Source organism: Heloderma suspectum, chromosome 9 (genome assembly GCF_057233095.1).
Source record: "Heloderma suspectum isolate Gila_16-S chromosome 9, 16-S_ref, whole genome shotgun sequence".
In the NCBI taxonomy this organism is placed as follows: domain Eukaryota; kingdom Metazoa; phylum Chordata; class Lepidosauria; order Squamata; family Helodermatidae; genus Heloderma; species Heloderma suspectum.
The window spans coordinates 2559758-2582465 of NC_139466.1; the positions used below are offsets into that span (position 1 = coordinate 2559758).

The 22708-nt window shown below is 54.3% G+C and overlaps 3 protein-coding genes across 15 annotated transcripts in view; all 3 read left to right on the top strand.

The window, feature by feature from the left end:
- The first annotated feature begins 1171 nt into the window (after positions 1 to 1171).
- Positions 1172 to 13403, top strand: LOC146338330 (sestrin-3-like). 6 transcript variants are annotated; one of them, XR_014784789.1, is made up of 11 exons: positions 1197 to 1376; positions 4177 to 4383; positions 5572 to 5754; positions 6562 to 6792; positions 6966 to 7071; positions 7241 to 7359; positions 7535 to 7725; positions 8584 to 8728; positions 10261 to 10560; positions 12331 to 12438; positions 13256 to 13401. XR_014784789.1 is itself a non-coding variant. In XM_084813520.1 (9 exons), exons 1-9 carry the CDS (start codon positions 1314 to 1316, stop codon positions 10348 to 10350), a joined length of 1335 nt encoding a protein of 444 aa, XP_084669646.1. In that variant the 5' UTR covers positions 1197 to 1313; the 3' UTR covers positions 10351 to 11807. The 6 variants fall into 6 exon arrangements, 4 of the variants coding, with proteins under 4 accessions (XP_084669648.1, XP_084669646.1, XP_084669647.1 ...); XR_014784790.1 differs by having other exon boundaries at positions 12331 to 13403; XM_084813520.1 differs by lacking the exons at positions 12331 to 12438; positions 13256 to 13401 and having other exon boundaries at positions 10261 to 11807.
- On the top strand, positions 1547 to 2811 carry LOC146338331 (uncharacterized). Of its 2 annotated transcripts, none has more exons than XM_084813523.1 (2): positions 1547 to 2271; positions 2740 to 2811. In XM_084813523.1, the coding sequence occupies exon 1, from the start codon at positions 1622 to 1624 to the stop codon at positions 2210 to 2212; it is 591 nt and encodes a 196-aa protein (XP_084669649.1). In that variant the 5' UTR covers positions 1547 to 1621; the 3' UTR covers positions 2213 to 2271; positions 2740 to 2811. The 2 variants fall into 2 exon arrangements, with proteins under 2 accessions (XP_084669649.1, XP_084669650.1); XM_084813524.1 differs by lacking the exon at positions 2740 to 2811 and adding an exon at positions 2641 to 2681.
- Positions 13404 to 16661: 3258 nt separating the features above from the next.
- DLG3 (discs large MAGUK scaffold protein 3) overlaps positions 16662 to 22708 on the top strand; it is a 78479-nt gene continuing 72432 nt past the window's right edge. Inside the window, exons 1-2 of one of the 7 annotated variants that reach the window (XM_084813515.1) lie at positions 16662 to 16867; positions 20143 to 20277. In XM_084813515.1, the coding sequence (XP_084669641.1) occupies positions 16852 to 16867; positions 20143 to 20277 (151 nt within the window). In that variant the 5' untranslated portion in view covers positions 16662 to 16851. Of the gene's footprint in view, positions 16868 to 20013; positions 20278 to 22708 lie in introns of those variants that run through there. The other 6 variants (XM_084813511.1, XM_084813514.1, XM_084813516.1 and 3 more) reach the window with 6 other exon arrangements.

The following is a 22708-nucleotide window of genomic DNA, read 5'->3' on the forward strand; positions in this document are numbered from 1 at the left end:
CACTCCAAGGCAAAGTCTTGCTGGATAACAATTTTTCTATTATTTAATTGGTAGGGTGCTGTTAGCAATAAGGAGAGAAATTACAGGCAGGCATTCATCACATGAAAACATCTGGATCAATTGGTTACAAAGCCGTGAAAACCATGAATAAATAAAGTATTGAGCTGTGTTCTATTTCTCTGCAGGGAAAAAAACACACACAAGATCCAGGACTGGGGGGGGGGGGGGGAGCAGGAAGAGAGAAAAATCAGAAAGGAAGTATACAGTAATTATATTACATTTCTCACATTCGTATGAGTATCTTGGTTCATTTTACACTGTGCTTGGTATACTGTTACAGTAATGCATACTATAACCATAAAAAGGAATGTGTGCCACATAAAAGGAAAGGTTCCTCCTGTGCAAGCACCGAGTCATTGCCGACTCCTGGAGGGACGCCGCTTTCGCTGGCATTTTCATGGCTTGCCATGGCCTTCCCCAGTCGTGACCACCTTTCCCCCAGCAAGCTGGGTGCTCATTTTACCGACCTCGGAAGGATGGAGGGCTGAGTCGACCTGAGCCGGCTACCTGGGACCCGGCTTCCGCTGGGATCGAACTCAGGTCGTGGGGAGAGTCTCGGTCGCAATACTGCCGCCTACCGCTCTGCGCCACACGATAAACAGTACAGAAAAACAGGAAGGGTGCACAAAATAACCAGAATAAAATCTTGCAAAGCCGTGTCGGTTTTTATTGGCCCATGTCCCCTTTAATGCAGGGGTGGCATGGCCAGATGTTCTTGGACTACAACTCCCATCAGCCCTAGCCAGCATAGCCAATAGTAAGGGACGATGGAAGTTGCGGTCCAACAGCAGCTGGAGGCGCACACGTGCCCCGTCGCTGCTTTAGCGGCTTGCCCTCTCCGCATTTCGCTCGGCGCGTTTCGCGGGGCTCCGCGGGAAACCCACAGGAGGCGCGAGCGACAAAGACACCAAACGCCGGGCGCGGCTCCCTTAAGAGCTGTCAAGGGACTCCACGCTGGCCTCCTAGCCACGCCCCGTCCCCGAAAGGGGCGGGGCCCCGCCGCTTGACGGGCAGGTAAGTTTCCACTCGGGCCCACGTGGCCTCGCCAGCCGCCAGCCGCAAGCTTCCTTGGGCCCCGCCCCCGCCTGCGATTGGCGGGCGCGCCCGCGCGTCCCCGCCCCCTGCGCGTCCGGACGGCGCCGGCCGGCGGCCACGCCCCCTCGCGGCGCGGCTCCGGCGGGCTGCCCGGGCTGCCGAGCGTCGCCGGTTGGTCGCGGCGCGGAGTCCGGCGGCGGCCCCCGGCGCCGGCGAAGATGATCCTCCGCCCCCCGAGCACGGAGCCTCCCCCGCGCGGAAAGCCGCGCCAGCGGCTGCAGGTGAGCCCAGCGGGCGCGGCGCGGCGCGGCACGGCACGGCGCCGCGCCTTCCGCGGGAGCGGCTGGCCGCCGCCGCCGGGGCTGCCCCTGGCGCGCGCCCCCCGGGCGGCCCCTGCGCCCCCCCGGGCGGCCCGCGAGCGCGCCCCGCGCCGCTGGGCGGGGGGGCGGGCGGCGCCTGGGCAGGCCCGCGGCGCCGCCCCCTCGCCGGCGCGCTCCGCGGCCGGGCGGCGCGGGCCCGGGGCGGGATGCCGCGGCGGCGCTCGCCTCCCCGCCTCCCCGCGCTGCCAATCAAGCTTGTTTTTCTCCCGCGCCTGCTGCGCCGCGGCGGCGGCGCGGCCAGGGGGCGCTGCGGCGCGCGCGGCGAGACAATGGCCGGGCCGGCGCGAGGGGGCGTGCCGCGCGGCCGCCCCGCGCCCCCCTTGCGGCGCCCGCGGCCAGGCCGCGGCTGGGGCCTCCGCCCTGCGCGCTCGCCCCCCCGCCCGGATGAGCGCGAGCAGCCGCGCCGGGGCCACGTGAGCGCCCCGCTTGCCGCGGCCAGACGCGGGGCTGCGCGCGGGCGCAGCGGCGGCCGGCCAGCCGGGGAGCCCGGCCAGGGCGCGCCGCGCGCCGCGTCGCTCGTGGCGCCTGGCCTCGGATCGCTGCGCCCGTGCCAGAACGGGCGAGCGCAGGCCCCCTTGGGCGAGCCCATCCGGAGGGGGCCTGGGGAGGAGGAGCGCCCTGCCGGGGAGCAGCGCGAGGGAGAGCGCGCGTCTCCGCGCCGCCCAAGCGCTGGAGCGCTCTGGGCAGTTCCAAGACTGAAGCACAATCACGCAGCAGGGCAATACGGCAAGCTGTAGAAGTTTTACAGCGGCAGAATGAAACGACAGGGGAAGCGAAGGGCAGCAGCGGTGCGGAGGTCTGAAAACGGGGAGATCTGGGCTTGCCTTTAAGGTGCCCTGTCCCAGACGAGCAAGGCTGCCTCCGACTGCTCTGGGCAGCTTCTCTTTGGTGACGGTGGGGGCAGGTGTTAGATGTGCCTGGAAATGGAACTGGCACCCCCCCCCCCCGATTTCCCTGGGAGAGAGCTCTGGCATGGCGTTCTTTTTGGCACAGCAGGTGTTGCTGTTTAGCTGGGGTCTCTGGAGAGATCTTGCTGCGGAAGGGTGGAAAGTTTGGTCATTTTGGGAGACCAGGTGGAGTCTCTGAAGTTCCTGAGAGGCCAGCCTTTGGCACGTCCACTGATTCCCCCCCCCAACACCACTTTCTGATGTTGCTTTTATTTTAGAGCTCAGGAATGTTATTTTAAGGCCCTGTAGAGGCTTAAGGAGTGGAAGGGGAAACTCTGCCTGGGTATGTGGAGCTGAGTGATTTTCCACTGTTGTAGTTGTCGTCCCCACCTCGCTGGCTCATTTGCTGTGGCTGGAAGTCACCAGAGGGAGAGGAACTGGTGGAACAGCTCCCAAAGCCTTGCGGGGACAGCCTGCATCTTTAGCAAACTAAGTAAGACCACCCTGAACATTATCCTCCACTCTGGACCCTGTCTTTCTGCCCCCCTTTCAGGCTGGCCTACCTTGGCTGGCAAGAGAGTGTTTGGCTATTGCTGCTTAACCTGAGTTGTTATTGGGTCAGGGAGGGGGCAGCGGGTTTCCATCTCTGCCAGCATCATGCTGGTGGTTGCTGGCTCTGCAGTCTTCTCTTGGGACCACCTTTCTAGGGCTGTGTGATGAGTGTTGGAGCGCTTGGGCCTTCTCTGTGCTGCCAGTTTCTGTTATACAGGTAACAGCTAGTGATGCTTGCTTGGGCACGTTTGGTCATCCTTTCTGCAAGGGCTATTGTGGCCCCTGCTTTTGGTACCATTCTTGCATTTGCTGAGACCACTGGAAGTAGGTTAGAGCTCCAAGTCTGGTTATGGGGCACTGAAGGTACTGGATGAAGCCAAGGGCCTGCCCTGAGGTATTTTGGAGTGGGATGCAGGAACTAGGTCCTCTTGGGCCCCACGTGGCTTGAGAGGACCAGCAGCAGGTTTCTGGGGGTGGGGTAGGAAAGGAAATAGTGGATGTGAACCTGATCTTTGAGGAACTTGTAGGAAGGGGGCCTCGCTTCTGTCTGTGTCAATGCCATTGCTAGCAACTGTCTTGCTAGCAAAATTGCTAGCAAATCACTTAGGGATTTTATTATATTATGTGCTTTACAAGTATTAAAATAAATAAACTGTTTAGAGTAGCCTGTTGCATTGTTGGAATTGGCATCGAAAGAAGCTTAGCTTTCATTTTTGTTTAAAACGGAGGAGGAAAACAAGCTTGCAAAGAAACAAGCATCTATTCCCCATTAGTGTGCAAACAGTACAAGTACATATGCGGTGGCTGGTGACATTATGTGCTGGGAAGGAGGAGCACTGAATGGGCTTTCTGCTTATTGGGAGGAAGGGCTGCTGTGTCACACCATCGCTCTTTCTTTGCCCGCCCCTAGCAAAAATAGACTTATGGAAATTAGTGCAATTAGACTTTTAATTCACATTGTTTATACAGCCTGCAGAATCCAGCTTCTGTTGGTGCAGAACTTGGGTTACATGGATAGAGATATTTAGCCCAGAAATTTGCCTTGAGCAGAAATACGCTCACACCCCATCTGCCAGCCAGTTGTCCCCCGTTCCGAGTTCTCTCCCAACTTTAGATAATTTCTGTGCTCAAGAAGTGTTGAGTCCCGCGAGCGTGCCAACCTTTTCTTATCAAAAGCCTTCTCTCTGCCCCACCCTACAAAAAGAGCTTCCTGGAACACAAAATGACCTCTCTCTTTTTTCCTTCCTCCTCCAACACCCCAGGCAGCAAAGATGAGCGCCAGTGACAAAGAGAGGACTCCCCAGTTGCTCTTTGTGAAAGCCTTGGCCAGCAGGGGGCGCCTCGAGGCCATTGCCCAGCAGATGGGCTACCACCCGCAGTACCTGGACAGCTTCCTCCGGATGCAACATTACCTGCTGCACATGGACGGCCCTTTGCCTTTTGACTGTCGCCACTACATCGCTATCATGGTGAGTGCCAGGAAGCCCGCTGGCAAGAGGGGGCCGGTAGCGCCAAGGCTTTGCAGCGCCCACTCTGCTCAGTTGGCCTGTGCTTTCCTGCTCGCATCACCGAAGCCGGTTCAGCTTCTGGACAGACTGCAGGCTGCGAGTGTGGGGCGGCTGCGAGCTGCGTGGTGTCTTTCCTCCTTGCTTGCTGGAGCTGCTGAGCTGACTCGACCCGTCTTCGGCCTTCCTCTCTCCCCACTCGACCCAAAAGTTTAGGAGCTGTTCTTAGCCCAGATCTCTTTAGCCTCTGTGGAGCAACTGAGTGCCTCAGCGTTTCTGCACAACTGGGCATGCATGCCAGCCTCCTCCTCTACAGCCCCCTCACCCACAATTGCCCCAAGGAAAAGGAGCAGCCAAAATGCTCAAGGGGCTGGAGCAACTCCCCTGTGAGGAAAGGGGGCAATGTCTGGGACCGTTTAGCTCAGAAAAAAGGCAAGTGAGGGGAGACATGATACAAAATGATGCCTGGTGTGGAGAAACTGGACAGGGAGACATTTTTCTCCCTCTCTCAAAATACGAGAAACCAGTGGGGTCATTCCATGAAGCTGATGGGGGGGAGATTCAGGGCAGACAAAAGGAAGCACTTCTTCACACTGCAGAGTTAGACTATGGAATTCGCTACCACAGGATGTAGTGATGGCCACCAGTTTGGATGGCTTTAAAGAGTGACTGGACAAATTCCTGGAGGAGGAGGCTATCAATGGCTACTAGTCTTGACGGCTCTATGCTACCTCCAGTATCAGAGGCAATATGCCTATGTGCACCAGTAGTTGGGGAGCATGGGCAGGAGGGTGCTGTTGCACTCATGCCCTGCTTGTGGGTTTCCTGTGGCACTGGTCAGCCACTGTGGGAACAGAGTGCTGGACAAGATGGACCCATGGTCTGATCCAGCATAGCTCTTCTTCTCCATCTTCTGTTCCTCCAAACTGCTGAGAGGTTTGAAGCAGTGACAAAGTGGGGGCCAGGGATGTTGGATTTTGGGGTGGGTGGGGTTCTAGGGATGGGAAGCTGAGAGAGGAAGAAATTGCTGATTTGGAGGACTGACCCATATTTGGAAGCGGAAGAGGAACGCGCTAAGCAAAGTGGCTTGCAAAAAGGGTGCCATGTCCTCACTGATCATGGGCTCGGTGGGCCCTGATGCGTCTCTTCCAGGCAGCTGCCCGGCACCGGTGTCGGTACTTGGTGAATCTTCATGTGCTGCAGTTCCTGCGGGTGGGCGGTGACCCCCTGTGGCTGCGAGGCCTGGATTACATCCCCCCCAAACTCAGCAAGCTCAGTGAGATTAACAAGATCCTGGCGCACAGGCCATGGCTCGTTGGGAAGGAGCACATTGAGGTAACTGTGTGGGCTGGGCAGAGAGAAGTGAGGAGTGGGGCGAGTTGGGGGGTGCCGCTTCTCTCTCTCTCTCTCACACACACACACACACACACACCCTTGCGTTTGCCTGGATAGTGAATGCACCAATGGCCTTTGTGCTCACAGATGCTGCCCCCTCCCATAGCTTGGGGTGGGCAACCTGGTGCCGTCCAGGAACATCTGGAGGGCGCTAGGCTGCCTGCCCCTGCAAAACCTGTGCAGCCACAGAGATACAAGACAAATTCAGCTATGTGCAATACAGAGACTTGGTGTTACCATTAAAACATGTTAGTATTTTCAAGGCCACACACTCTGCCCCATGGCTATGCCATTTCCTGACCCCTGAACTGTGGGACATCAGCAGAAGCCACTTTTCTATTGGTGCTCCTTGCTCTTTCAGAGTGAGGGCAAATCCTGGAACAGTGCCAATTGGGAGTCTTTTCTGGATTGGTTGTTGGGGCTCAATGGGGTTGGGTGGGAGGGTTTTACCCGGCACAAGTGTAGCCCCTGCCCCGGATTAGCCCCCTGCCCCAATCTTTGCCCTTTTGGCTCAAACTTTTCCATCCCGGGAGGCTCCCTTAGGCCAGACACAATTTTTTTAAAACTACCAAGTGGGCATGAAGCTCAAAGTAAAACAAGCTGTTGGAGTAAGTTCATGGGAGCGGACGGAACGAAGCGTTCCGACTGCGGGATGCGCGGTTTCCCAGGTCCAGAGTGGAAGGCTCTGGGCTGAGGGTGGAGGCCTGGGGCGGAATCCACCGTGGGCCTTTCTCTCGTGCCTCGTAGAAGCTGCTGAAGATCAGCGAGCAGAGCTGGTCCCTGGCGGAGCTGGTCCACGCGGTTGTGCTGCTGGCCCACTACCACGCGCTGGCTAGCTTTGCTTTTGGCTGTGGCTGCGAACAGGACGTTGGCCCAGAAGGACGGGGCTTGCTGAAGCTGGCTCTCCCGGGCAGCCTCTGCTTTTGTGACGTGGGCAACAGCTGTGGCCAGGAGCTGCTGCATCTCAGCCGCAAGCGGGTGCGTGGCTTTTGGGCCTGGGGGAAGGAGAGGGAGGGAGCCATGGGCACAGTGGGTAGGCGGCATCTGCTGTGCTCCAAACGGGGGCTTTGCGTGGCAGAGGCTGCTGTGGGGGGGCTACCCGGACCAGGAGCAAGCAGCCGTCTTTGGTGTTTTTCTCCCCTGCCCTGCAGTCCTTGGATTCCTGCGTCGAACTGGAGTCTCTTCGGGAGCACATTCACAGGCTGCAGGTGGAGAACGAGGCCCGGGAAGAGCTGCGGCCACCTGACCGGGACGAAGGTGATGCCTCGGGTGGGCACCAGCGCTGCTGGGCGTGAATGGCTCCAGCAGTGCATTCTGTGTGTAGACATTCAGCATGTCCAAGGAGCCGGGCTGCCAGCAGTGCTTGCAGACTGCGCCCCCTTCTCTCCTTCCAGTCTGCCTCTTGTGATCCGTGCCTGTCTCCTAGGTCTCGATGGTGAAATCTCTGGTGCTGCGGATCTCTCCTGCTACGTTCAGGACCCCAATTTTGGGTACCAGGACTTTGCCCAGTGTGATGAGGACCAGCCGCAGATATTCCGGGTGCAGGTGGGTGCTGGCTGCTGCAGTGGCCGGTCAAGTAGGGGTCCTGGAAAACCTCCTTGCATGGATGGGGGAAGCAGAGGACCTGGCTGGGCCTCCCTGCCTCTGCTGCCCTGCTACATCGGAGGGTGCTGGTCCCAGCCCCTTCTCTTATCCTCCCCATGTTCCCCCGTTTTGCCAGGACTACTCCTGGGAAGACCATGGCTTCTCACTGGTGAACAGGTTGTACTCTGACATCGGGCATCTGCTAGACGAGAAATTCCGGAAGGTCGGCGGACTCCAGAGTTGTTCGATGGCCAAGCGGCAGGGCTGTGAACACGCCACCTTCAAGCGTGGCATCTGGAACTACATCCACTGCATGTTCGGCATCAGGTGCTGGTTTCTCTGCCTTCTGGGCTTGTTGAGGTTCAATCTCTAGTCTTGAAGGACTAAGCACCAGTCACTGCACCCTGCCTTGCCCCATGAGCTCGTGCATCCAGAGTGTGGAAGTGCTGAATTGCGGTAGCGTCAGGTGGCTTAAGAAAGCAGGCCACTCTGTGACCTGGTTCACACATAATGCAAACCTATGGTTTATTTAATTAATGGGTTGTTAAATTCTAGGTTGCTGTGGTGTGCGAACAGTTACACTAACAAACCATGGTTAGCCACAAACAACCTAGAAAGACAACCCATGGTTTGTTGTTGGGTTGTGAACTGTGGACTGTTTCAACCATGGGCGGTTGTTACGTGTGAACCCAGAACTGTGAGTTGTTCATGGTTTATTTTGCCAGGCTACAGAGGTAGTGGGCAAGAGGGGTAAAAAAAAAGAAAAGAAAGCAAGCTGCATTACGTGTCAGTACTATAGTCCTGCAAAGGCATTTGGGATACAGGGAGGGTGCGGGTGAAGGTGGAGGGAAATAAACAGCCCAAGGATTGAGAAAACAAACCATGGTTTGTTTGATCTGCCACAGAAACCCTGGGCTGGGCAACAAATCATGGGTTAAAAAAACTGGGTTAGCCTTATGTGTGAACTATGTCTGTGTGTGGAGCCAGTTCCATCGCAAGGATGGGAAGCTTCAGGTGGAATGCTCCTCCCTTGTGTGACTGTTTTGCTGTGGCTTTCTAACTTCTGGTTGAGGTAGGAGTGGGTTCCATTGGGCATGCCAGCAGTGTGTGCATGCCCTTTTGGGGCAGGGGGTGGGGAGAATGACTTTGGATGCCACCTCTGACAGCCTCTCACTCACCTTCCAGGTACGATGATTATGACTACGCAGAGGTGAACCACTTCTTCGAGCGGATACTCAAGCTCTACATAAAAACTGTGACCTGCTCTCCAGAGAAGATGAACCCGGAGATGTTTGAGCGCTTCTGGAAGCAGTTCAAGCACAGTGAAAAGGTTAGGAGGAGCAGAGCTTGTGGTGGGCAGGAGTGCAGTGTGGGACAGAGGGATGGGGAAGCAGGTAGGGAGAAGTATTTTCCCACCGTTTTTCAAAATAAGCCTGTGTTGCTGGGGAAACACGAGCAGGAGCGTGCCATTGCACCCATGGCCTCTTGTGGGCTTTCAGTAGATATCTGGTTGGCTGTTGTGGGAACAGAATGCTGGACTAGATAGACTCTTAGTCTGATCCAGCAGGTCTGCTCTCATGTTCTTGACTGAGGCAAGATCCTGCTCCTTGGTGAGATCTAGGGTGTGCCCATTGCAGGGGTGGTAGCAACAGCTGGGTCTCCTACTGGGTGGATTGTGGGGTGTAGAGGGGAGTGGCTTGCTTCTCCCCCCTGCCTTCTTTTTGGAGCTTCAAGTGGTGTGCTGGGATGGCAGTCATGCAGCTGATCTGTGCATCTCCTGTGGCTGCATAGAAGTTGCAGTAAAACCAGAATGACAAACGTATTAATAAGAAAAATGTTCTGCAGGAGTGTGCTGATGCGTCCTTTAAGGGTCACGGGTACAAAGTTGTCCTGCCTAGACAGAGAATTGGACAGAGGTTTTCTATGCACCAGAGGAGACCCCACCAATGGGCAGAGTTCAGCATGGTTTTGTTCATGTGTCTCTGTTTTTGTGTCTTCTGTTGCCTGCCACCTGCTCTGCAACCTGAGGATCTAAGTACTTTTCTTGGCAAAGACATTAATCTTTGTGCTGCCTTTTCTTTTTCTCTTTAAAAACAATTTGTGTGGCTCTGTTCATTTTTAAGATCCTGTGGGAATTGATATCCATGAATCATTTATGTACTGGATGTCACTTTTTATGTCACGGCTGCAGATAGAGGAAGGATAGAGATAGGATAGAGGAAGGAAAGCTGGGTTGTTGCCTCTCTCCCTTAAGTCAGCAATTTACCAGGATGCTTTAACGGTGTCCAAATATAACACAGCATCAGAAATAAAAGGGTTAAAAACACTGGATGCAGACTTTTTAAAATAAGCTTCCAGTTTTCTTCCCAGCACCAACTACAGCCGACGAGCTCAGCCACTGATGTACGATAGGCCCTGTAGCTCAGTGGATTAAGCACCTGGGAAGCACATTCCTGAGGCCAGGAAAATCTGCTGCCAGTGAGAGTGGACAATACTGGGCTATTTATTTATTATTTATAGCATTTTTATCCTGCTCCTTAGCTAAAAGCTCCCAGAGCTAAAAATGCTCCCAGAGCTGTTTTCGTATAATCAGTAAAACAAGACAGTCCTTGCCCATAGGCCTGCAATCTAAATAGGCACAGCACACAAGGGAAAAGGAATGGGAAGGGAAAAGCAAAAAGTTACGTCTTTCAGCTGAGATGGTGGAATGCCCCAACTTCTGCCTCGCACCTTCCTCTGTCCAGCTTGCTGGATGGGATAGATGAATTGGTGCTCCTGTCGGCCAGACTCCACCTGCGGGGCTGCCTTTGGCCAGGTCAGACGTCCTCCTCCACCCCTCCCTTTCTCATGCGCCTCCTTTAGGTCCACGTGAATCTTCTCATCCTGGAAGCTCGGCTGCAGGCAGAGCTGCTCTACTCGCTCCGCGCCATCACTCACTACATGGTCTCCTAGAGGGCTGCTGGTGACCCCCCCTTGGACTAGGATGGCATTGGCCCACCGTGTTTACTTGACTGCTTCCCCTCCCCCTCCGAGACGCGAGGAGAGAGAGGCTTCCTCCCACGTCCCTCCGTCTCCATGTGCAATTGCTGAATGTGTCCGGCAGCTGTTTCTGCCCCCCTCCCATGGGCAGATGGGTCTGCGAAGGGCATGGCAAGCCCCAAGGTGACTCGCTGTGCGTGTGTATTGGGGGGGGGGTGTCGTTGCTGTTAGCTGCATCGTTGGTCAGCTCGTTGCAGCTCTGCGTGGAGTTTGGCGTCCGTTACAGTATTGGGGAGCCTCCCCTTGCCCGCGTGCCATTCCTGCTGCTCAGCCTCGTGCCAACTTGACCCACGGGGCGGGGGCCCTCTTGTTTGGGGTGGGAGGTGTTTTCCTGCCTGGCCTTTTGGAAGAGGTGCCCTGGGCTCACAGAGAAAAAAGATCTTGACTTCCTGCTGCTCTGGTCTCACTGGCGAGGTGGGGGGCAGGGTTTTCCCAACCTGGTGCCCTCCAGGTGTGTTGGACTACAACTCCCAGCAGGCAGCGTCACAGCTGGGCAGTGTCAGGTTGGGGAAGGCTGGTCTATGCACACTCTCACAGTCACTCGCTTTCTCTCTCTTCAGAGTTGTCCTCAGGGGTCAGACTTTACCTCCGACTCCCCTCCTTCCACAAGCCTCCTAAACTCTGCTCCCCCGAAGCTCTTTCTCCCTGTCCTCTGTATACCTGAAGTGCCCACCCCCAGGCCTCGCAACCCCACCTGCTGTCATTTCCTATGCTTCTCCCACTTAGGTCTGATTTCACGCCTGCAGAGCGAGGCAGCTGGGCTCCCAGCAGTTTCTGGCTTGAGCTGGAGGGTGCGGATCCCCACCCCACGAAGCCCCTGACGGATTCTTTCTCCCTCTCCCTCCCCCCAAATGCCTTGCATTTGTTACACTCCCAACAGCCACCGAAGGTGGATTCCTCCAGTATGCATCCTGCTTACTTTCTTTTTCTTCCAGGGAGTGTCTTTGGATGCTGGAAACTGGCTTGAGGGAGGGGGCTTCCTGTAATCTAGGCTTGCTCTTGTTTTGATGTTCTCTGAGGAGGTGGCGGTGGTGCTGGGATCAGGGATTGGTCCTAATGTTGGCAAATGGCATTCTCCCAACCCGGCACAGCGCTCTTTGCTGGCATATGGCAGCGTTCGCTGTTCTTGGGGGCACTTTTGCATGCTCATCGTATGGACAGATCCTGCATCCGCTGGGAAGTGAGGGGCATGGTGGTGCTGGGGGAGATGCCAGAGACAGGGGTAGCAGGGAGGTCAGGAGCTGGCTCAGCACATGGCAGCAGCTGACCTGTTTACTGTGTAAATGTTTTTGGGGGGTGGGTGGGGGGAACATTGTGTGGGGAAGAGAGTAAAAGCCTATTTTTGCTATAAATATAATTGTTTGACACGGAACTCGGTCTTGTCTGTCTTTGTGGGGTGGGCAGCAACATCTTAACTAGAGTGCTACAGTCAGTTTTTGTGGTGGTGGGGAGACTGGAGATGCTCACCCTGAGTGGAGGCAGCTTTCCTTCCCCCTCCCCTGCATCAGGAGATCCCTTGATTTGAAAGGGGGGAAAAAGACTCGGTGGCGCTTAGCTCAGGAATCTGATTGTAGTGTTAAGAGTTCAGCTCTGGAAATGTAAAAATAATAACACAAAGGAGGCGGTGAGCATCCTGAGAGCAGCTGAGGCTGTTAAAGGTAACCAGATCTCAGCCTGGTCTGTCACTAGCTAGGGGACAACTTGGGAGCCCAGGTGAAGGGCAAAGGGCAGTCGCACCTCGGCTAGCTCCGTTCATGTTCTGGCTTCACCACCCCACTGACCTCTGAGCCACCAGCCTCCGCTGGCGAAGGACCAACTGGAGCCAAGAGTAATACTAACATTGGTAAGTATTTTCCGTGGGCCAGTTCACAATATCCTGTATCGTTTTAATAGGGCGTTCAAGAAACAGAACCCAGACGGGTGGCACACAGTGAAGCCATGGCTTGATTCTGCTGGGGGCGATCAAAGAAGAGAACAGGCTTTGTCCTCCGCCCCCCAAAGGTGACTCTTTACTCACACTGAGTGGTCCAGACACTGTTAGAAGCCACACCGTAGTGGAATAAAAGGGGAGGAATAAAAGCATGCCCAAGGCCCCTCGGAAAAGGGGATGTTCTGCTGCTCGTTACATGTGGTGGGCCTTTAGTAGCTGATGTACTTTGCCTTTTTATTAACATCGCCTATGCCACTAGTAACACAGATCAGCGATCTTTTCTCCATCAGATTAGGAAATGGGCGTGCAGCGGAGGAGGCAGAAGGGGGCCGGTCTTCTCTCATTCTATTGTCAGATCTCCCCCCCCCCCCCACATTGTTAGGGTTGAAATAAAAATTTTATTCTTGGAAGCTTCTCAAGCCAATAGTCCCCTGGGGCTGTGACCAACCTAAACAGCATTTCCTAAATTCCTGGGTGTAATCATGTTAGGACGAAGGCCTGACTTTTGGGTTCAAATCCTCTAAAATTAGCACCTGAGAATCTGCTACCCTGTTGTACAGAGACATAGCTACCTCCACTGATTCAGGATCATCTGTGATGACTAAGCTCTTACCAGAGAAGTCCTACACTTCATGCAACTGTGATGACAGAAGGCACTGTACTCTGCCCTGTTTGCTAAGGCAGAGATAATAACATCCTTGAGATGAGAAGGTGTTGCAAACATGGTTTAGGGATGCAATTATAGCATTGAGAAGGCTTCTATCAATCTATAACAAAAAGGGGTCTGAACCCAAAATGAGCTGGAGGAGTGGATTCAAATGTTGATTCAGCATCAAGTATCTCTCACTTCAGTCTCATGCCAAACATCAATTCTGCTTCAATTTTCAGAAATTGTAAAGAAACATAGGACAGGACCAGATCCAGGGTCTGGCAGTGTCTTGTAATAGCGGCCAGCCAGACGGCTTTGGGGAGCCCTCAAAGGAGTAGTGCATGAATACAAATGTTTTGAATAAATAAATCTGAGGATTTCCCCCTGTTCTGTGTTCTTTATCATTCCGCACTCTAAAGCCCTCTGCCTCTTACTCAGCCAGATTCCAGTTACCAGTGTTTATAGTCTCGTCTTTTTTGCAAAAGGTCAAGTTGGCATACACAAGTTCTGCTCTTGTTTTATCCTCGCAACAACCCTGTGAGGTAGGTTAGGTTCAGAGAGAGTGAATGGCCCAAGCTTCATAGCTCAGTGGGAATCAAACTTGGGTCTCTTCATTCTCGGTGCAACACTAAGCACTACATCACATTGACTCTCTAGGATGGCTAAAAGCGGTTGATAGACTCCCATTTCCTTGAACTTGTCTAACCCTTTTTGAAACGCCACTAGTCAGCATGACATCCCATGGCAGGGAATTCCATAAGCTAATTATGCATTGTGTGAAGAGCAAGTTTTGTCCTGAATCCACTGCAAATCAATTTCATTATGTGACCCTGAGTTCTAGGGGTAGGAGAGAGTGACAAACATTTTGATCCACTCCTTTTCACAATTTGGAGACGCTCTCAGGGGCCACATTCCAGTGGTGGGCAGGGCAAAGGCAAAAGGGTGCAGGGCCAGAATACCAGCATATTGCTAGCCTAAAGCTCTTAATGCCATTAAAGATTAAGGAGAGGCATTTCAACCTTTCAGAACAGGTAAAACTACACAAAAGCCAAGAAACCACCAAATGATTTGTGCTTGGCAGAGAGGGGTTGGGGCCATCTGGTGAACCCTGGGGGGCTGAATTTGGCCCATGGCCTGAGATGTTGCATTTTTTGCTTTAAGTGCTGTAAGTCAAAGCCACATTTAGAGATGTACATTCTAAGAACATAAGAGCCCTGCTGGATCAGGCCAAGGTTCCATCTCATCCAGCATTCTGTTCACACAGTGGCCAACCAAGTGCCTGTGGGAAACCCACAAATAGGACACGAGTGCAACAGCACCCTCCCGCCCATGTTCCCCAGCAACTGGTGTACACAGACATACCTTCTGTAATATAGGGGGTAGCATATAGCCATTAGGGCTATCTGCTAATAACATCCTCCATGAATTTGCTTAAAGCCATCCAAATTGGTGGCCATCACTACATCTTGTGGTAGTGAATTTATTTATTTATATACAACATTTCTGTACCACTCTACATCTAAACAGATTCCAGAGTGGTGAACAACAAGAGATAAAATGAATAAACGTATTAAAATTATTCTTAAAAAGCGAGAGTACCAATAAAACTGAAGCTGGATAACCAAGGTAGGCTTCCTGGAAAACAGCTGTTTTCAGGAGGTGCTGAAGGCAACCCAGCACCTCCTGAAAAGTGCCCTGATCATGATCATCACTGAAAGACAACCCAGTGTTGGTGCCTGCCTGACCTCCAGTGGTAGGGAGTTCCACAGGACAGGAGCCACCACACTGAAGGCTCTTCTCCAGGTGGACTCCAGCCATAGTTCTAACTATACACCGAGAGGCACACGAAGGTTCTATAGTTCCTGCTGGATTTTCCCCACTGAAAGATACATCCCTAAATATACACGAAACTGGGAATGTCCAGTTTCATGTATGGGATGTCCAAACTGGGAGTTTGGAAAGAGGTCAGCTGCCAGCTGGGCCTGTTTTTTCCTAACAGCGGCCTTTCCTTTCTGGCGGAGAATGGTTTGATGAAAGTTTTAACTGGCCAAGCCAAGTGAGTCCAAACTCTGTGTGACAGGACATCTCCCTGGAACATAAAGATACCAACATGAGATTTGGTCGGCATGTTCAGAACACAATCCAGCTTCACCCCCTCCGCCCATTTTAAAGGGGAAGAACAGAAAGTTGCACAATGCATGGTTATGTGAAAGCCTTCCAAGGGAAGGTCGCGGGATGTTTTCTGTACAGTGTTGGGACACAATTCTGCACTTCAAGTTTGAATGCCTAGTAGTTTTGTGCCCTTTCCATCCACCTATTTTCAAGGATGCCCTAAGGAAAGGTAACAAGCACTTAATGTGAGATCACTCTTGCACCCTGAGAGATCAATGCAGTTTTGTATGTGTACTTATGGCACAATTCTGCACCTGAAAGGTATATGCTTAGTTCAACTCCTGTACCTTGTGAGTTTGTGGGGGGAGAATACTAAATTCATTGCAATATGCTGTCTAAAGCACTGTACTTTACTAAGGGCGCAATCCTATGCCTGTTTAGGCAAAGGCCTACAACTCCCAGCATGCCCCAGTCAGCCAAGTTGGCTGGGGCATGCTGGGAGTTGTAGGCCTTTTCTCTGTCTAAACAGGCATAGGATTGAGCCCTAAGTCAAGTATTCATTACATTTATATCCCACCTTTTTTCCTCGTGCAAGGAACCCAGGACATCTTTCATGGTCCTCCTCCTCCTCTTCATTTTATCATCACAACAACCCTCTTAGGTAGTCTAGGCCATGAGCCAGCGACTGGCCCAGAGCCATCCAGAGAGCTTCATGGGAGCAGGAACTAGAACCCGGATCTTCTGAGTCCCACTCCAACGCTCTCACCACTACACCACACTGACAATTTCCCCTGAAGCATTCACTGCACGTTCTCCATTCAAGATGTGTAGATCAAACTGATGCCAAAACAAACAAGAGTCTCTTGCTCCTGTTTCATTTTCTTTTGGCAACTATTGCAATAATAAAATGCCCGTTGTGGGCGGTTCCCTTCCACCTTTTACCCTCCGGGGGCGGGCAGAAAAGCTCCCCGCCCCGTACGCCAGCCCGATTCAAAAGCCGTTCTCAGCGCGGAAAACACGCGTCCGCCTTCTCATTCCTCGGTCTCGCCTTGCGCGCCGCGGGGCGACTCCGGGGCGGTGCGCCCAATGGGGGGGGGGGGTCGGGCACGTGCCGAAAACTCGCCAATGCGAAACAGAAAAGGAAGTTTTGGGCGGTCACCTGGAGGCGGCCACCCGGGACGCCGGCTAAGGGGTTTTGGGGTGCGGCTCCAGGCCCACCCCCGCAGCCCGGTTTTGCAGCCTCCGAGCCCGACCCGGCCGCGGCTCTCCGCCACGCCGCCCCCGAGCAGCCGCGGCGCCGCCTGCAGGGCTCGCACCCCGGGCACCTGCTGTGCAAACCTGGGCGGGACGGACGGACGGAAGAGCCGAGTCTTTCCCGGCTCGGCCTGCGGCGTGGCCGGCGAGCGCGCTCCCCCTCAACCGACTGCCGGCGCCCGCGTCGGGCTCTTCGCGAAACGCGCAATAGGAGGAATCGGGCTCGACCTCGTGTTTCTAGTCCTCATGACTTGCACGGCGAGGGGGAGCGCCGCAGGCGCCGCCTGGGAAGGCGGCCGAGAGGGCCTGCTTCGCGCCGCCGCCCCCCGCTGCCCGAGCGAGCCACGCCGCCCTCCCGCCCAGAAAGTTGGAGGCCGGCCCCTTCGCCCTCCTCCTCCTCGCCCTCGTCCCCGCCCTCCACCCCTCGGTCCGGCCAGGGCGCTCCCGCCCGCCGCCGCCCGCCCGGATCATGATCAGCCGCAGAGGTAAGGGGGCGAGGGGAGCTGTCGTGGCCGACTCCCCGCGGGGGGGACGTGGCCCCCGCCGCCCGGCCGAGGGGCTGCCTGAGGGGACCCTCCGGACCCCACCTCCCCGCGCAGAAGGAGGGCCTCCCGTAAGAGGAGGGTCTTCCCACGCGGCGAGGGTCCTTCCCAGCTTCAGGGGCGCGCGGCGGGGGCCACAGCAACTTACCCCTGCCTGGCGCGCCGCCCCGTCCTTCTTCCCGGCAGAGCAGGCGTTCAACCGGTGCAGTTTTATGGGGCGGATCTCCCGGTCCACTGCCTGCTGCGGGGCGTGGAGCGGGCCGCCGTTGTCCGCCCCCGCCCCGCTTCCCGCGTAGGATCGCGCCGTGTTTCCTTGACAGAGTTCCTGTGCTAGGAACAACATGGAGGGAGTGCCGGAGAAAGCTTCATCGGTTGGATTTCCGCCTGCTACGGAACTGAAAAGGCCACAGGAGTCCCTCTTTACTGGCTCTCTGCTCTATTGCTAATATTTGAATCCCCCCTTTCACCCGCTCCCCGCCAGGACTGTCACTCCCAGTGGGGTGTGGGGGCTAAAGTGATGGGTTAGGGCCTGGGAGATTTGGGTTCAAATCCCCACACAGCTTGCTGAATGACCTTTGGCCACTCACTACTTCTCATGAGGCTGGGGGCCATGTTTGGTGTCCTCAGCTGCATGGATTAAAGGTGGAGTAAAAATGGTTATAAACAACAACAACAGCTGCCTCCCTGCCTGCCTCTAGCCCGCCCCGCCCCCCCACCCGGGGGAGGGGGCAGCTAGGGGGAAGCAGTGATCTGTACCAAGTTAAGATGTGTGACAGGACTTGCTAATTAGGTGCTTTTAATGTGAAATGCCCACCCAGGGCCAGCCTAAAACCCTTTGGGCTGCAGAGTTGGGTGGGTTTGCCTTGTTTAGAAAAGCTGGGTTTCTAGTCCTTATGATTGCAGGGAAGAGTGTGTTTGACTCGGATTGCTTCTTACATATCCTGTCTGGCCATGGAAGGTCTTCCAGTAGCTGGGACCAGTGCCGTTAAAACTCTGCTCAGGAAGAATTCCAGGGTTCTGGGCAGAGTTCTAAGGGTGCACAGACACAGATGAGGCTTGAGTGTATTCTTAGGGCTTGATCTCTGTTCATGCAGGTGATAATGTGACCCAAGAGCACATGCCACCCCAGGTAAACAGAGTGTGTACCCTGGAGCATCTTCCAGAACCTCTCTAATGCTCAAGGAGTTCTCTAAGCAAGCAAGTGGAAGTTTAATATGGGTTCCCTCAATACAGAAAGTTTTGCCAACTTCTGACTTAGACGAAGGGAATTTTCTCCCTTCTGCTGCTGCTCTTCTGAGGTGTTCTTTTCCTATCCTGGGGGGGGGGGGGGCGTTCCGAAGAGCTGATTGGCTCAGGGTCCCAGACAGTAGCAGACACAGGTCTCTTGTTCTGGGGTCTGGGCCCCCCTGCTGGGAGTAAGGGGTGTGTGTGTGAGAAGGGATGGGATGGGCCCTGCCGCGCTCTTGGTTGCCTCTTCTTGGGGGCTAGTACAGATGCTCTTTGTTCTAAGGCTGCTGCCCTCACAAATGGGAGCCCCTGTGGATTGGGGGGTGGGTGGGGAGATGCTTCTTGCTGGCAGTGGAACCAGGAGGCGCTGGAAGCATTCAGGCAAGGCTGGTGTTGACTCTGAATTCTGACCCATTTGCCGCTTCAGGCCAGTCTCTGTTTCAAGAAGCTGAGAGATTCTCTTTTTTGGGAAAGAAAAAAGCAACTAGGGAACATCGGAAGCTGCCTTATACTAAGTCAGACCCTTTATCCATCTAGCCCAGTATTGTCAGCACTGACTGGCAGCAGCAGCTCTCCAGGGTTTTACACAGGAATTTTTCCAGGCCTACCTGGAGATGGTGGCAGGGATCGAACCTGGGACCTTCTGCATGCAAAGCAGGGGCTCTGCCCCAAGCCATGGCCCCACCTAAGGAGAGGGTACAATAAAGGTTATTCTTTAAAAAATAAAAATGGTCATGCATATGGAGAGAGTGAATCATGGTAGAATTCTCTCCCCCTTCCATCCAAATCGTACTAGAACTTGGGGGTCATCCAATGGGATTATGGGCAGTATATTTGGGACAGGAAAAAGGAATTCTTTCACACAATGCAGAATTAGTCTATGGAATTCACAGCCACAAGATGTCATGATGGCAACTAGTTTTGGGGCAAGCTATATGTCATTTGAGTGTCTGTGTCCCTCCATCCAGCCCTATAGCGTGTTTTTTTAACTAAAGCAGCTGCTTGCATGAAGGAAGGAGGCTGGAGAGGGGTGCTTAGGGTGCAATCCTATGCATGATTTGACAGAAAAAGCCCTACAACTCCCAGCGTGCTGACTGGGGAATGCTGGGAGTTGTAGGACTTCTGTCTAAACATGCATAGGATTGCACTCATATGTTTTCTTCCTGGCCATTTTTCCTTCTCAGATTTTCCCTCCCTGAAGCTACTCCACAGGGGAAAAGAGACGGGAGAAGAACAATGGGAGGGATGATTTTGAGGAGGGGAATTCCTAGCAAAGAAAGGGTTATACACCCCTCCTTCTGTCTTATGGGAGAGGGCTGTCGCTCAGTGATAGAGTACCTGCTCTGCATGCAGGAGGCCCTGGGCTCAGTCCCCAGCATCTCCTGGTGGGACTGTGGGGGAAATCCTGTCTGAAACCCTGGAGAGCTGCTGCTGGGCTAGTCAGTCCAATGGTCTGACTCAGGATAAGGCAGCTTCCTTTGTTTCTGTTTAAATCGGCTCTTTATCAGAATCATGAGGACTGGAATCTATTATTTTTAGGGGAAGCCCATAACTCAGTGGTAGAGCACATACTTTGTATGCGGAAGGTCCCAGGTTGCATCCCCAGGGAGAGCAAGTGAGAAAGACTCCTGCCAGAAATCCCGGAGGGCTGTTTCCAGTCAGGACAGACAGTGCTGTGTGCTAAGTGGACCAAGGGTCTCATGCGGCATCTTCCTACATTTCTCCTTTTTAAAAGACAAATACTGAGAGTAAGTTCCACGGAAGTTGACGAATGCATAGTCTGAAGTAAGGTGGCTCTAAAACAAATCCATGGAAGAGGAGCTCGTCTCTCAGCAGCTGTTAGCCATGCCAGCTAAAAGATTGCCTCTGAACATGCTGGGTCCAGTCTCTGTCCTCATAGCGGGGGCAAAGAGCTGTGGTGAGCAAGAGCCTGCTGGGTGAGGGTTGGATGTGTGCGGGTGTTGGGTTTTCTAGCTCTGATCTTGTCTTAGCAGACACCCAGCGGGCTGTGGAGATCCTAGCCCGGTACCAGGGAATCTTGCGGCCCACAGAGGAGCAGCCTCTACAAGGATCCATTGAGAAGGTGGTTCACATCTTTCAGAGCGAGCTCTTCCAAGCACTGCTGGGTAAGGGCTGCTTGCAGTGGAAATGCTGGCGGTCGCCACTCTACCTGCAGAAAGTCTCCCTGCGCCAGAGCTGTGCTTCAGGTGTCAGGTGTGTGGCTTTGGGACAGCTGATCCCTGCAGGATTGGTACCCAAGGGCAGAATTCTCTGATCCCCCATCAGTCCAGCAAGCTGACACAGCCTCGATTGGGTTGTGCAGCCTACGCACTGCTTCCGAAGATGAGGGTGGTAGACTGGCTGTAGGCCCTCATCGAGGTTAACAGGCAATGGAGAAATGGGTCCTTTTCTCAGCCACCTCACCCCCCCCCCATAATACTGAAACACCAAGCAGAGAGGCTGGGTTGACCTGTCCAGCTGAAGGAATGGCAGGTATTCCCTTATCTAGGAGGATGTAAAGGAAGACACCTGGGGCCACTGTTGGGCTGTACCTGTCTCCTTCAATTATTGGGAGAAAAGTGTGGGTGGGGGACTTAAATGAAATCCTCAAGCCCGCCACTGTTAGCCAAGTCATGCCCCACAGTCTTCTAAAAAAAACAGTAACAAAGGGTGCAATCCTATGCATGTTTAGACAGAAAAAAGTCCTACAACTCATAGTATACCCAGCTATGCTATGCTGGCTGGGGGAATGCTGGGAGTTGTAAGACTTTTTTCTGTCTAAACATGCATAGGACTGTGCCCTAAAGTGGCCAGCATAAAAGGCAGGGGTAGGTATGCTGCTTTCAGTGTTGTTATTCGTATTATTTAAATTTGTGCCTCACTTCTCACTCCAAAAAAAAACCTTGAGGAGACTTACACACATACACACACAAACCCGTAATTAATGTACCAGAAACAACCCAAATCAATATAAACCATAAGCAGCACATTACAAATAAAAATAAATGCCATAAAACATAATCTAAAGAGCATTACAATACGAAAAGTGTTCATCCACAGCACAATATTACTGCTGCTCCTAATAACGTCTACATAGTGCTTTGAAATACCAAAGCACTTCACATGCATTGCCTAATTCTAAGACTTACCACAACACTTTAACATAAGCCACCATTATCTCCCTCACCCCCATATTGCAGAAGGTGGGGCGGGGAGGGGGAACTCAGGCCGAGAGGGAGCAGCTTGTCTATGGCCACCTAGTAAGGTCGGATTCAGGGGCTTCCCAAAACGCAGCTTAGGGTCAAACTACGCCATACATTAAATACTTGGAGTGCAGCTGGCCTTTTGTTTGTTTCTTACACACAAGTAAGTATATGGGGCCCTGAACTGGACTGGCACCACTGTGCGCAGATAGGAGAGGTTTAAACCATTTCCCCAGCCTCTTGTTTTATGAACACCACCCACACCCCTCTTGGCAGGGCTAAGCAAGAACACCTCCACTGGTGCCAGTGGAGGCTTTTTCTCTCTTTTTGTAGCTGGTGGGTGGGTGGGATTTTGGAAACAAGCAGCTGAGGGCAGGCAGGGAAGGGTTAAACAAAATATGAGGGTGAATGTGAGCAAATGCCTTTACCTGTATTTTCAGGTTCCATTTCAGTTAAACCAAAGGCTACATTGAAAAACTGAACCGGGGGGGAGTTTACTGAGGCCAGGATGACAAGGGACTGGCCATTTCCCCAGGGGCAAAGCACCCTGGAGAGGACTCCTCTGGGGGAAGGGGCCACCCGCCCTTTGGCATGGCATTGGCAGGGGGCTCCATCCGGTGACTGGCCAGGCTGAGGCCGCTCTCGCCTCTTCAGACAGAGCCACCCCAACCGGCAGTGCGAGGGATGCCGCGCTCTGCCTGGCTCAGATGGAGAGACCAGCGCAAGGGGGCAGGACACGTCTGGCTGGAGTGCAGCTGCTGCCGCCGCTGCTCAGGAATGCGAGACCCTGGCCTTGTGCGTGGAGGAAATGCCTGGGCCTCCCCCGCCCCCCACCCAGCTTTTCCTGGCTGAGTTTGTTCAGCCACCAAGCTGCTCCCGCTCCCCTACAGCAGTCGCAATGGCAGCAGGGCGGCAGAGCCTCCCCCAGCCTGGTAGCTGAGGGGACGTCTCCTCTCCGCTGGGCCGGTCCAGCCCAGCCCCAGGTCAGCTCCCTTCTTCCCAGGGGAAGGCCTTGCTTGCTGGTGCCCTCGGAGCCGGAGAGGCCCCCAGCAGACCGTGCCGGGGTGGGGGGCATCAGGATTCTGATGGCCATGGGGAAAGACGGGGCGCCCAACTCTGTTAAAGTGCCCTCCTCCCTGGGCTGGTGCTGGAGGGCATTGAGGAGGGCGCCGGGCCTCTGTAGGCATCCCTGTAACAGCCACGGGTGACCTCTGTTGCTGACCGTTGCTTCCTGCAGGGCAGGACCCATGTTTTCCTTTGTGTGGGGGCAGAGCCCCAGCCCCTTCCAGATGCTGCAACACTGGGGTATAAAAGAGAAGCTTGTGAGGCACAGCTGGAGCCGCTGGCCTGGTTG

What these genes read in the sequence shown, in the direction of transcription:
- LOC146338330 (XM_084813522.1), top strand. Translation starts at nt 1,314, where the DNA reads ATGATCCTCCGCCCCCCGAGCACGGAGCCTCCCCCGCGCGGAAAGCCG. An exon ending in GCCACCTGACCGGGACGAAG is followed by an intron (nt 7,072 to 7,240) that starts GTGATGCCTCGG and finishes CCTGTCTCCTAG; the next exon opens with GTCTCGATGGTGAAATCTCT. An exon ending in CACTGCATGTTCGGCATCAG is followed by an intron (nt 7,726 to 8,583) that starts GTGCTGGTTTCT and finishes CTCACCTTCCAG; the next exon opens with GTACGATGATTATGACTACG.
- LOC146338331 (XM_084813523.1), top strand. Translation starts at nt 1,622, where the DNA reads ATGCCGCGGCGGCGCTCGCCTCCCCGCCTCCCCGCGCTGCCAATCAAG.